The 14344-nt window shown below is 40.2% G+C and overlaps 1 protein-coding gene across 5 annotated transcripts in view; it reads left to right on the top strand.

Moving 5' to 3' along the window:
* Positions 1-12277, top strand: part of LOC120737682 (rho GTPase-activating protein 12-like) — a 58637-nt gene extending 46360 nt beyond the window's left edge. For 4 of the 5 annotated variants that reach the window (XM_040038525.1, XM_040038524.1, XM_040038528.1 and 1 more), the window contains 13 exons: positions 281-409; positions 1052-1126; positions 1733-1794; positions 4276-4357; positions 6506-6607; positions 7471-7569; positions 8060-8162; positions 8514-8633; positions 9062-9160; positions 9353-9430; positions 10022-10156; positions 10536-10641; positions 10921-12277. In XM_040038525.1, coding sequence (XP_039894459.1) covers positions 281-409; positions 1052-1126; positions 1733-1794; positions 4276-4357; positions 6506-6607; positions 7471-7569; positions 8060-8162; positions 8514-8633; positions 9062-9160; positions 9353-9430; positions 10022-10156; positions 10536-10641; positions 10921-11095 — 1365 coding nt within the window. In that variant the 3' untranslated portion in view covers positions 11096-12277. The remainder of the gene's footprint in view (positions 1-280; positions 410-1051; positions 1127-1732; positions 1795-4275; positions 4358-6505; positions 6608-7470; positions 7570-8059; positions 8163-8513; positions 8634-9061; positions 9161-9352; positions 9431-10021; positions 10157-10535; positions 10642-10920) is intronic. The other variant, XM_040038527.1, reaches the window with a different exon arrangement.
* Positions 12278-14344: the final 2067 nt, after the last annotated feature.

Here is a 14344-nt window from a genome sequence, read left to right as displayed (position 1 = left end):
GCTAAAACAGTCGAGCGATGAGAATTAATGGCGTACTGACCTGTCGTACAGGTGAGCACAGTGTACGTGCTGCACAACCGCACAGGATGGACCACACGTGATGGGGCGGTAAAGCTTCATACTTCAATGCGACAAGAGATAACTAGAGAATACTTGCGACACCTCTACTGCACCTAATAATTTAATATATTATTGCAAGGGCTTTTTTTTTTTTTTGTTAAGGAAAAAATGGTTTTATGGGTATACTGAAGTCATGCAATTCTTTGTTTCTTCAATGAAGTACAACCACTCCCCTCCCCAACCCTCTGGGGATGCTCCAAAGACCCGCAGCCTAGACAGAAGAAATGTGGAGCCCATCGTCCTGACCAAGTGGAGACATAGCGCCTACGTCCAGGACCCAGCTGACAAGGTCTGACACCCCTATACAACAAATTGTACTATTAGCCTCATGCACCTTACTTATCCTTAAGGTTTCCTGCTGCACCTGGATTTAAAAATAGACCAAGATATTTGTTGAGTTAAGATTTTCAGTTGTAGACTGATTGCTTTGCAGCGGCTGTTAAAAACCAGGCGTTTCCGATCAGGCTCTGCACGCCCACATCCATACAAACACCAAGTCAGTAGCCTGTCACCCTGATCAATCAGTGTCTGCATGACCATAATCACACAACCGGAGTGATTATTAAACCTCCTTTCTAACTCTCAGTTGATTTTATTTTTAATTTAAATAATTTGTATTAATCACAAACTGGACTTTTGCAACAATGTTGGATGATTGTCTTTAAAATGTACTGATTAGCCTGAACATGAAGTAGTTATAGCTGCATGAAACCTCATAGAAACTGTAGTTGCATCCACATCTTAATTAATAATCCTTTTGTGTCTCCTGGAAAACACACAGGTACTAGACACACATTATAATCTCACTGCTAATTACCATCACCCTCTTTCAGTTGTCCGTGTCTCCTTAACCTTGCATCATTTTCTCATTAACCTTCTTTTGTTAGCCCATTTGACATTGTTTCTTTTTTCATCCCTGTCTCCTGACTAGGACGCTCCTTTGGGTCTCAAGCCCCCCTCTCCTGACTCTGACTCCTGCCCTTCGTCTCCCAAGCCCCCCGCCTCTGTTAGTACTCACCACTAACCTCACCTTCTTCACCTCCTGCAGGGATTTAACGTGGTCTCAGATTGTTGGATGGTGACACATGTTGTATGGCAGGTTTCCTGCACAGGTCTTTGTCCCAGTTAAATAAAAGAAGCTCAACATGCTGAAGGAAAACTAAAGTCCAATTGAACAAATACCTTAAACCTGTGTAGGAAATCCTGTTAATAAGCAGCACCGTGGATTATAAAAGCATTTCTTGGCCTTGGTTAATCACACAGAAGTTTTTATATTGTCAGAAATTGTTTCCCTGAGTTGGTTAATTCACCAAAAATCACCGTGTTTGTCTGAATGTTGCACAAGTAGTTTTAACGTTAGTTTATTCTAATACATTTTCATTCATTCAATTCTGCCTTTCAGAAAAGTGGTATAGTAGTTTTTTTGGATTTTTTGCCTCCAAGCTGAAGGCTGTTATTATTCTGGTGGTGGGATGTTTGGTGGTGGCGGTGGTGTTTTTATACGGCAGTAGCAACCAAGATTAAACAGCATCTCTCTCTGTCTCTTTTTGTGGGACTTATCAAAATTAATCAATGTTAAAACTGTGTATTAATTTTTTCCCCCCCTCTGCAGCCATCTGAAAAATGTGGAATTCTGAATGTGACAAAGATCACTGAAAATGGCAAGAAAGTGCGGTAAGTAGTAGTAAGTAGCATGATGATTATGATTATGGTTAAAGGGATTGATGAGTTTGCCAGTCAATTTCTCCATTACCCATAAAAGAATTTCAATATATGAGATTAAAAATAAACTGAAGCTGCCTCGCCATAGTTTCAGGTCATGTCTCCACACATAACCAACATTTGTGACACAAATGGTTCTTGTATAGTGCTTTTCTACTCTTCTGAGCACTCAAAGCGCTTTACACAACTTGTGCATTCACACCAGCACATTTTTCTAGGTGCTTTCTAAGTAACATTCATACACATTCACACGCCGATGGATTGCAACATGGGGTTAGTATCTTGCCCAAGGATATTTGGCATGCAGGCAAGGAGCAGCCTGGGATCCAACCACCGACCTTCTGGTTAGTGGCTGATCTGACCCACCTGAGCTACAGCCACCCCTGTAGCTCAGGTGGGCTTACAGGTTCGTACCTGGACTTTTCAGTCCTTTATTGTGTGTGAAAAAGCCGATGCCTATTTATGACTATTGGATTTATTTATTTGCTTTTTAAATGGAGCTTCAGGCGACAATGTATTTGCAGAGGTACTCGTTTAACTCGTCTCCTTTATTTTTGTTGGTGAACGACTCTGCTGTGTGTGATAATAGTGCAATGAAGACTGTAGGAGAGACAAGTGAAATATTTTACACAGTGAAAAAAACTGAATTATTTAGTAGAACTAAACTACAGAACCAGCTAATGTTGTGACTTAACACCATTTTAGCTCTTCAGCTGATATCTCTGCCACTACATCAAATAATCGTGGTCAGCCAAATCAGTCAACATTGTACGTTGTCAGTGTGTAAATGTTTCATAACACCCGACGCTCCTGTTTGTCGCTTACACGTTGTGCATTATGGAGGTTGGATATCACTACTCTTATTAGCTGAAGGTTAACCTTCTCTGCCGCCATGGCAGCAGTGCCGCAGGGGGATGATAGGACAATCGAGCTATAGAGAAAATCCAACCCCAGTGAGTAATACTGACTCAGTATTATTATCAGCACAGCAGAGGGTCTCTCTTATTAGGCTAGTCCCCCCATGATTTAAAAAATAATAATAAATGCTTTTTTGCACATTGCCCTGTAAGTTGCACCAGGAATCATTGTGTTGTTAAAAATAGGCCACAATTTGTCCAAATTAATCTGCCTTCTCAAAGAGGGTCCACACTGGAAACAATTAACTTATGTAGTACTTTGTGGCTGATGGTTGGTCAGACTCCAGTTGCCTAGGTAACCCTTGAAAGTATTTACCAACCCTGTAATGTCAGTCAGCGGTATCCTTTGCTCTCGCTTTTTGTGAGAGGAAGTTGAATAAAGGACCTACCTGCTCAGCAGAGGTATTTTGCCCATCATTATTGAATGTTTGACGTTCTGTAGTCTCTGGACACCATGCTGCTGCTAGGACATCTCTTTACTGTCAAATATTTCACAGCCTGTCTGTGTAGGTTCTGAGTCATCCAGGGCATGGTAGTCTATCTTAGAAGCTTTTTTTGAACTTCTTCCCATATGAGTATGAGTATCACAGCCTGCTATGTGATGCTGATGTAATGTGTTTAGCCCATGCAGATGTTTTGTGTTTTTTCTTTTATTTACCACATTAGGGTTTCTTTGTAATGATAAACTTAAAGATTGATGCATGCTGTCATTACTTTTTTCTTTATAAATTCCAAACAATGCAGCATGACACACGATACTGTTTTTCCAATATTTTGGAAATTATTTTGAAGTTGAAATACAGGCTATAGACGCCATTAGAAAAAAAATAAATTAAATGGACGTAGCTTCTTTCTATGAAAAGTGAAGCAAATGTAGAAGAACCTGAACCTGCATTCTTTTTATTAGCCACAAGGAGGATGGCTAATAAAAGGCTGCAAAAAGACTTAAGATCCTATCGAAGTATACGAGAAATCGGCTCATACATTTCACCTCAGTAAACATTTTCCAGATGAGTTAATGTCCTCAGTCACTCCTCTCAGGTCATACTGAAGTCTGTTTGGTACATGCTGGTCATTCTAAGGGTCAGAAAGGACGTATCCAGGTTATACTATTTGGTTTCTGATGGGCAAGTCACTGGCCAGAGCTTCACAGTTAGACCCACCCCTTGTTCATCACATTCGCTTCAAAAGCAAGACGGCGATGCTGATGGCAACGATGCTTATCTTAAGACTTTAAAACTAGACTTCGTAAACTTGTGGGTGATGTTAAAGTGACTATGTCCGTCTTTTACCCTGTCGGATGAGTGGAGGACAAAAAGATTGAAAAACAAAAAAGGAGGCAGTTAAGTACTCTCAGTAAATTAACAATAGAAACGATCCCGTGAATGTTTCTCCAATTCTTTTCTGTCTTGCATGTACATGATGTAGTTGTCTCTAATCTCAGCACTTGTTTTAAGTACATGAAGTATGGTTTTTTTGTTACTATTATTATTATTATTATTTACATCCATTACAGGAAGAACTGGACTTCTTCCTGGACCGTCCTCCAAGGTTCAACGCTCCTGTTTGCCAAAGGACAGGGAGGTGGAACTAGCTGGGTGAGTGATAGAAACTTGCTGCCATTAAAAGCTGTCGTTTCGTATCAAAACAGAGCCACACACTGTTTTGTGAACATTAAAGGCCATTGAAAAGAGTTACTAATGTGGCTCTGCTGCTCTGTTGTATTGAAAGACCTCCTTCAGGGACTTTGTCATCTGAGTTCACTTTCTTACGCTTCTGACACAGCCTGTATCGAACACCGACTTTCATGATTAGATGTATGCCCAGCAGTATCCTTTTCATTATGTACAGTTCAATTTTGATTGCAGCTTTGTTAACACAGTCCATAACTTCATACATTAGGGAATATTTTGGAGGTAACCTCTCCTTTTGGTGAAATCTCACTAACTCAGTGAGGCCTGAAAAAGGTCAGTCTCAGTGGAAAGGTCGTTCTGCTTATTTATAGTGCAGATCAGTTCCTTTGATCTGAAGGGCAGATGTAGGAGTGTTAAGAAACACTGTGTGCATTTAAGCTTTTGAATTGGATGACTATCTGGTTTCTGTTATCTCAGTCTCAAGGGCAGCCTGGCTGCTAACTGTTCCCTTACCTGTTGGATATGGTTAGCTGGTGGTTAAGAAACTCTGTGACGGGTTAAACTTCTGAATTAATTAAGCATGGCTCCTGTTAACATTTAGGTTCATCTTTTCTCCTTGTTGTCAAGTGTTGCTTCATAATCTGTATTCTGTACTTATTCCCCTGCATCTGGGGTTATTATATAAACCCCATCTCTTCAAAATTTGCACAACATTTTTCAGGCTGTTTGTTAGGTCACTGAGGGGGAGTTGAATATTCTCTCTTCTGTATGTGTCCTTTTCTTTCCATGCCTCCATCTCTTTACCTTTGGCCTCATCCTCCCATCATCCTTTTCTTTCATTCCTCCCTCCATCCCTCTCTTCAGCCATACTATCAGAGTGGCTACTTCCCTGAATTGCTCCTGTCACTGTTGAGTAACTGGAGGCCGTCAGCTAAGAAACGACCTGATGTCTCCTTTGGCTGCTCAAGGCTCAACCGAGCCTCCTCTGTATGTTCTTCCTCCTTCCTTATGCGTGCTTCCAACTCTTCCTACTTCTCTGCATGCCATCTTCCTGCTGTCTGTCATGCTCTGACTAATGTTCACTGGCATGACTCAAAAAAAGGGACAATATTGCTGTCATTACTTGCCAATCTCTGGGTTGACTTGATGTATTTTTACTGTTTGAGTTGACAAACAGGATGTAGATTTAATTTAATCATAGAGTTGTTTGGTTAGAAATGGAAAACTGGGATGGAGATCTGTAGGGCATCACAATTATTGATTTCACACACAAGCAGGATTACCTTGAGTTTTAGATGTACTTGTGCAAACCAATCTTTTCTGGACTGCCTTTGGTTTATGAGCTCCTGATGTGAAACGAGTGCTACATAAAGGTGGATTTTGTCATTTCTTTGTTTTTGTTTAGCACACAGGAAGACTACAGATCAATCACTGGAGTTACGTTTTATATGCATGTGAATTTGGATCAAATGCATGTTTTTTTTTGTTTGTTTGTTTTTCTTATTGTTTTGATTTTTTTTTTTTTTTAACTCTACTATCAAAAAGTCTCATCAGTCTCGTCAGCTGATTGGCTGAAGGGTGAAGACACCTGGTGTGGCAAGAAAAGAAAATACTGAAGTAAAGTGTGTGCAATTACATTGAGTCCCTAGTACTGATTTAGGTGGTGATGGGCACTTTACTCTATCGTAAAGGCAGTTGGACATTTTAAATGTTATTTCTTGTCTTCCTTTGAAGGGAAGTGCATATTTAAGCCTTTGTTTTTAGCAGTAAATTAGGCAGCAGAGCACTGAGTAGGCAACTAGGACGACCACATCTAATACACTTGCAAGGAAAAAGCTGAAAATACAAGTAGTAAAACTCTCCATTCATATTCACCATTAAGTGTTTGGCCTCGACTGAAACTATTCTTCTGTTTTCTTCCTCACACTTTAAAAGCTAAGAAAATTTTACAGTTGGGCAGAAACTTGACTGACGTGCGCACCATTATCATTTGACTTTTTCTTTTCTTTGATGTGAGCTGTTGCATGGTTCAACAATCAAAGAAAAAGGAGACCCCTGTATATAAGCAGGCCCTCTGTTTGTTAATATGATTGTTTTTCTGTCTCTGTCCAGTTTGGAGGCGGTCAGTCGAAACCAGAGTTCACAGTGGATCTGAAGGGCGGCTCAGTGGACTGGGCTTCCAAAGACAAGTCCAGCAAGAAGCACGTTATAGAGGTGAGGGAGATCTTAAATAACATCCAGTCTTTTGCTTTTATCGCTTTTTATGAGGCGTCACTGTTTTTACATATCATTTTTTATTCAGAATCAAAATACAATCTATTAACTGTAGACCAAAATCTCTTGTTCGCCTCTGTCATATTATACATCTGTGCAAACATTTTAAAGAACTTCAACTATTGAAAAAGCTACAGCGTTGAAATCGAAATTGTAATTTCTTTTAAACATGAGAAAGTTAGTAGCGTTATTTACAGATGAAATAAACACATTTTTTACTTTATGAACAAATGTTGAAAACATGAGAAAGGAACAAAAAGCCATCACAAACAAAAAAATCCAGCACTTACTCCTGAGCTTTTATTTCTGTTTATTGTAACAAAAAGCGATTGTGCATGTTGTTTAACATTAGTGCTTGGGTGTGCCATGTAAATGTGCAAGATTTGGCTATAATTTGTTTTACTACTTCATGTTCCTCTGCTGTCCCCAGTGAGTTGCTAAAGCATCTAAATACATAAATGACAAAACAAACACAGCCAGTTACTGAAACAGTAACATGTATGTTACTGCAGATTATGACGGCTCGCTTGATTGAAGTAAATGTTTCATATTCAGGTGGAGAAAGCACTGAGTGATGTTAATATTTCTCAGTTATGAAGTATAACAGGTTTTTCCTGGTTTAAGCTTCTCTGGTGGGTCTCACAATTTCTTATATGCAGGACATCCAGCAGTTATTGTAAAATGTTTAGAGAATAAACTATCGCTCTGGTGGATTCGGATGTTTTGTGATTTTAATCAGTAGTCAGTGCTGCACTCACAAACTCAAAATGTTTATGAGAAAAATGATTTGTGCCTCTCTGCAGCTGAAGACTCGTCAGGGAACAGACCTGCTGATCCAGTCAGAAAACGACAGCGTCGTCAACGATTGGTTCAAGGCGCTGCAGGACACCATCAGCAACCATGTGAGCAGCAACACCTTCACTCTGTCAATATAGTTTCCATCTGTTTCAAACAGAATAAAGTCCATTTTAAATCATCTGCAGTGAGAAGATTTGTGGTTCAGCATGAAGGAATACGTCCGGGTTTGACATTGTGCGGGTGACTGATAAGAGAAACAAAGAGGACTGCTGTGTCGCAGTTACCTTTTTGCTCTGAGCACAAACTAAACAGCAGCTGCTCATTTTTACCCACTGAGGGAAAACGTTAACCAACAATAGGCTTTATGGTCTGAATGAAACGCAATTTCACGTTTATGGAAAACCTACAACCAGCAACTGTAAGGGAAATAAACACTTCAAAGCTACATAAAAGCAGAGTAGCGTGAAAATTAAACCGAGAAGATAGAGAGTTTATTGTTTTCTTTCCAGAGGCCAAAGAGCACCTTTTGAGACTTTTACAAGCGGTTGTATCTTATTTCCTTGTGCGTGTATTTTTTTTTTCTGTGTGTATTAGGCCAGTGAGTCTGATGACCCCATAGAGGCGGACATGCCCGAGTCGCCTGGTGCGGAGAAACATGACAAAGAGAAAGACCGCAGAGACTCCAAGAAAGCCAAAGGTGTGCATGCTGTTAAATGGTGGGATTCATTCATTCAGGGTGTGATTCAAGAAATAAAACGTGACTTAAAAATGACTGAAAGTAGCCACAAATCATCACATGCCAAATATTTACAGTAGTAGTAAATGACTAACGTGCATGACTCCTCTAACAAAGAGCAGAAGGGATACATGAGTGAAAGCACAAAGTACAACAACAAGCCTATTTGGTCAAAGGCCTCAGCAACCTCATCTGCCCTCCTTACCCTATAAAACAATAGCTTATCAGTTTCACTCCTCCAAAACATCATGGCGATCAGCGTGCTGAGACGAATGGTGGATAACACCGTCCTGTCTCGTGTCTCCTCCACAGCCATGAAGCCCTCAACCAGCATGGACTCCGCCGAGCACAAGAAGACCAGGCACAAGCTGAAGAAGCTCCTGACCGGCCGTCCCACCCTTCAGACCGTCAAGGACAAGGGATACATTAAAGGTGCCAAAGAAACAACAGCAACACTCGAAATGTTTTCGGTTTCATTTCTTCTGTGGAAAGTTGAAAAGATGTTACAAGCAGCAAAGGTTTGGAAATGTAGCTGATAGATGACAGCAGTAAAGAAGCACACATCAGTGCTTTTTTTAACCACCGCTTGCCGTTTAAGGTTAGAGCTGTACATTTGGATGCATCACGTGAGCTTTGGTGTGTTTCTTGTTATTTATTTTACTTTTAAGACTTTTGGCTTAAGACATCAGAGTCCAGTTTTCACACATAAATCAGGAATTTATGATTCATTTTCGCCTTCTGTACCTTAACCTCTAATAAAAACTAAAAGCACTGAAGTACCAGAGGTCTAATGTTGAGATCTGAAAGCAAACTAGTGTGTTTGGTCTGTTTTATGACCGTTCTTTATTTTCTGTCTCCAGATCAGGTGTTTGGCTGTGCTCTTTCCAGTTTGTGTCAAAGGGAGAACACCACGGTGCCGAACTTTGTCAAAATGTGCATTGACAATGTGGAGAACAACGGTGAGTAACTTTGCCGTTAAGAGAAAATCATTCTACTCTCTGTTTTCCTCCCTGTCATAAAAGAAAGGTGAGGTTTACTGCCTACTGAAATAAGGTGCGACTGTGGTCCCCTTTTAGCTGATTGTGCTTTTCTGCTACTCAGACTTTAAGGTTAATTTACAGATATTGATAACCTGGTGTTGATCCCTGCAGGTCTGTCGGTAGACGGGCTGTACAGAGTTAGCGGGAACCTGGCAGTCATACAGAAACTCCGCTTTGCTGTCAATCACGGTAAGTGCCCTTTGAAACTGCCTCTGCCTTTAATTGCAGAGATACCACTGAAGTGAATAATGGAGTAAAAATGAAAAGTAAAGACGAAAAATATTCAAAACGTACCTTTTTTGTAATAATAATCAGTTAAAGAGCTTTTAACACGATTTTAAAAACACAATTTGATGTGTGATACATCACCTATTTATGGCACAACACTTTAAAAAGGATTAAAGAAATATTTACTTTAAAAAATAAGAATATTTAAAGTCATGTTAAATATTGTCAAAGTTCTACATTAGGAGTACAGCAGGTAATCTGGTAATCCCTATGAGCCAAACGGAGCTCATTTTCACATTTTTTTTCAACCCTATGATTTTTATGGTGTTGATGTTCCAAGCACACAGCTCTCTAGAAGCTCCATTGACCTTTTGCTCAAACCAACCAGACAAAAGCTAAACAGAAAGGAAGAGAAAGCTAAAACTGCTTCATTCAGGTCATAGATGAGCATAATATTTTACATACAGTGTTATACAAGATATTTTGACTTGAATTCCTTTCTTTTATTCTCAATAAGATACTTAAGTGGTGTTCACATGTGTTTGTCACCAGATGAGAAGGTGAATCTGTCAGACGGGAAGTGGGAGGACATCCACGTGACCACAGGAGCCCTGAAGATGTTCTTCAGAGAGCTGCCGGAGCCCCTCTTCACCTACAGTCTCTTCCACGACTTTGTCAGCGCCATCAGTATGTGTCTCTGTATCTGTAAACAAATGCAGTGTCACTGTAGTATCCCTTAAGTGGAATCCTGTTAACTTTTTAAACAGCTGGTTCACAGCACCCAAACAGCAAAGACCCAAACTCAGTCAAGGACTACAGCTCCTGGGTTTTTATCCAGGGACTCATCTGTATTTACTGTAAGGGTCTGAAAAGACAGGCAGGGTCAGCTGCAGTCGCCAAACCTCTCTCTGAAAACGCTTTAAAAATGAGTGTCAGTGAACCGAAGTGCACTTTTTCTCATCATTGTCTCACTGAAAGTAAAAAATATGTTGGATGTTGTACTGGTGAGCTGGTGTAACTTTGTGATGGATCCAGACTTTGATGGATTTTGTCTTTTGTTCTGCAGAAATATCTGACCACAAGCATCGAGTTCAGTCGATCAAAGAGCTGGTCAGACAGCTGCCCAAACCCAACCACGACACCATGCAGGCTCTCTTCAAACACCTCAGGAAGTAAGAGCAGCACACCATGTTATTGATTTTTCCCTGATTGATTTTTCCCCTCCTAGGAAAACAAAAGTTAAATATTAAAAAAAAATCATATTCAATCATAAGAGGGCTTCATTCTCAACATGAGCAAACTCAAAGGTGTTAAATAATGGAAGAAAATAAAAAAGATTGATCTACTTGATGACTGCTCAGTTAATTAACAAATGAGTACTGAGCACTCTTTGGCTTGCATATTACCTTGCACGGTAAATAACTGACAATGGGTTTATTTATTTTTTCCAGAGTGATTGACTACGGCGAGGAGAACCGTATGACGACCCAGAGCGTCGCCATCGTATTCGGCCCCACGCTGCTGCGGCCTGAAACGGAGACGCTGAACATGGCGGTCCACATGGTGTATCAGAACCAGATTGTAGAGCTTATACTGCTAGAGTATGAGAGCATTTTTGGAAGGTAGATGCCACAGGATGAGCTTCTCTCTCTTTTTTTTTTTTCTTCTTTTCCTCTCCCAGTGCAGAGCTCTTCCTAACCTAGTGTGGCAGGCCTCGGGTCAACCCGGCCCAGCCTTGCCCTGCCCCGGTCTGGGCCAGCTTATCCTGAACTCTTACCAACCTGGCTTCTCTGGTCGCTGACTTCTCCGATCTTCAAAATCTTAGACCAACAAAGCCAACCGAAAATATACAATGAAAACATCCATAACTATCGACCAAAAAGTTTGGACTCTTTGCACTTTTCAGTCTCGTTTTCTCCCGCAGCTGTATTTGTGCCACTTTACTGCAAAGGTGGCGTCCTTCTGTCCTATCACTGGATTCCTAAAACTATTATTACTTACTAGGCCAAGCAAGCCTGAACTACTGCACAGACTGACTGAGGCCAAAGCAGCAGCAGCAGGTCCAGTAGGCTGTATTTACAGATGAGGCAGCAGTATTGGGGGTTTATGATGCTGGATGCAGCTTGTATGTACTGTACTGTAAATCTCATTACTTGTATAGTCACTCCTGTATGAACCACACTGAGGAACCAACAGAAGGAAACCAAACTGTGGACTCTTTACCCTCAGACAGAAAAGGTGAAACATGCTGACGCTGTAACAAGAAGAGGAGGGAAGAATATTTTTTGTTGTTGTTGTTTTTTTATTTTGTTTGTTTAGTTTTTCTTTTTTTACATTTAGTTTAAGTGGATCGTTCCCCCTCTCTTTGAATCTGCTTCTCTGTATTTTCTTGCTGAGAAACAGGACCAAGGTCCTCTGAACACATAAAGGTTATCGCCTCCGGTATTGCATCTGCACGCCACCTTCTTAGTTTTTAGAATAAATCATCTAACAGTGGGCAGAACATCATCTTGGGGGGGACAAAACAAATTAACGATATTGTACAGTGTTTGTGCGTGTGCATGTGAATGGGGAGGGTGGATGGATTCATGAATGAATGAATTAAATAGCAATATATTGTAAAAATAGTAAATATAAGTACGCCTGGAGTGTTAAAAATATATATGATGCAAGGGAGAAATCACTATTGTGTGATCATTGTGTAACCAACAGACCTGAGAAATAAAATTATGAACTGGGATGTGGAGGTTTACCTTTGAGTCAGTGCTGTTGGCGTCTAACTGAATTAAAGACCTCAAATAAGAGATACTCTAAAGCTTCGTTCTTTGTTGATTTTGCACTTGTTCATGCATTTTAGTGACCACTAATATCACCGCATCACAACACAGAGGGCTGGGTAGGACCATTTTTTAAAACTCAGCAGCAGATGGACATGGCCATTGTGACATCGTCAGCTGGTTATTAAATACTCTTAGCTGAGGATTTTCAGTATTGCTATTTTGCTGTTTGGATCTGTGAGTGAGAAACTGAAAACGGTGCATGCTCATAATCATCTACCTGTCGATTACAACCCCGATCCAGAAAGGCTGGAATGCTCTTTAAAATGGGAATAACAACAGGTCACATGTTTATAACAGTGTAGTGTTCCTAGCTTCTTTTAGTGATCGGTAAACATCTGGGAACTGTGGAGACCAGCTGACCTTTGGGAGAGGAATGGTGTCCTATTCTTGTCTGACAGTCCTCGGTCGCTGCGTCAAATATTTGGTTTCATGATGGTTTCAGATTTTGTTCAGCTGATGAAAGGTCTGGACTGCAGATACCCAGACTCCTCTATGTGAAGTCATGCTGTTGTAATAAAGGTGCAGTATGTGGTTTAGCATTAACTTCATGAAGTATAAAAGCCTCTCCCTGAAAAAGACATCTGGATGAGAGCATATGTTTCTGTAAAATGTACAGCAGTGTTTGTGTCTCGCAAGATGTGTAAGCTGCCAATTCCATAGACACTAACATATGCACCCCATCCTCTTTTGGACCAAGAGCTGAGAACCCTCGTCCCTCATCTTCACTCAAGAAGGTGCAGCATCCATGAATTGTAAGAATTTGACATTTTGGCTTGTTTGGGGGTTTTGTTTTGTTTTTCTGACCACAGAACAGTTTTCTACTTTGTCACACGTCCATTTCAAATGAGTAACAGTCCACGGAAGATAGCGGTGGGATCATATTCACATATGGCTTCTTTTTCTTCACGGTAAAGCTCGAAACTTCTTTTTTGGTGGCACAATGAACTGTCTTTACCCCTGTCCTCCCACTTCCCTCATAGTTTCTGGAAGATTTCCTGAAACATGCACCGATTTCCATGACAGACTCATGCTTGTTTTTATGCACTGGGGCTCGAGGGCCCAAAGATCCATTTTGCATCTCCTTGCTCACAGAGATTTCCCCAGATTCTCTGAATCTTTGGATGATATGTCGTATAGATGATGAGATGTTCAAACTCGCCACTTTTTTTTGTTGAGCATTATTCTGAAGCTTTTCCATAATTTGTAGATCCATTTTTGGTGGAATGATGGGTGTCTGCCCATCTGTACTGTTGAGAAACTTTGTTGCTCTTTTTAAGCCCAATCATGTTAGGGACTTGTTGCCAATTAACCTTGTGAATATTCTTCCAGCTGTTTCCTTTTTGGTTCTGATTACCTTTGTTGACACCATTCCAACTTTTTTGAGACGTTGCTGCAATCGAACTTAAAATGCGTTAACATTTTCTTTAGTCTTAAAATTGGAAATGTTCGAAGTTTAAACATTACAAGTCATTGCATTCAGCTCTTATTTACATTTCACACAAGATCCTTTTTTCTTTTTCTTTTTTGGAATTGGGGTTGTACCAGTTAAGCCTGTCATGAGGCACACCTACCCGGCTTTATTGTCCTTTTTTACTCTAATGTAGACTATAATTTGCAAAATAAATCACATGTTGCATTAAATAAGACTTAGAAATTTGAATAAAAACCATACACTCATCAGGAAATTGTTTCCTGAGCACTCAGACCAATGAAGTCAAAGGGTTGTTTTCCCAGTAGGCTTCTATCCAATCAGCCTTTTGGCTCTGCCCCCTGCAGGCCATTAGAAAAACTGCAGGGTTAAGACACTTCCACTTCAGAGTCAGTTCTCAGACCCAGAAAGTTGATAATCTTTTATGAACAGTCTGTATTTATTCTTTATATTTGATTCAATCTCATTTTCTGTGAGATTAGTTTTGTTCTCAGAAGTTCATATATTTTATTTATCATAGATTTTAATTCCTCCAGTGTCAAGAATGTGACATTTAAACTCACATTTTCTGCGTATAAAAATGTCAGAATAGGTATGGGCTCAAAT

The sequence above is a fragment of the Simochromis diagramma genome, unplaced genomic scaffold, assembly GCF_900408965.1.
Source record: "Simochromis diagramma unplaced genomic scaffold, fSimDia1.1 OVJJ01000247.1, whole genome shotgun sequence".
Taxonomy (NCBI): domain Eukaryota; kingdom Metazoa; phylum Chordata; class Actinopteri; order Cichliformes; family Cichlidae; genus Simochromis; species Simochromis diagramma.
Note: the sequence above shows the minus strand (reverse complement) of the source record. Positions and strands in the feature narration are given on the sequence as shown.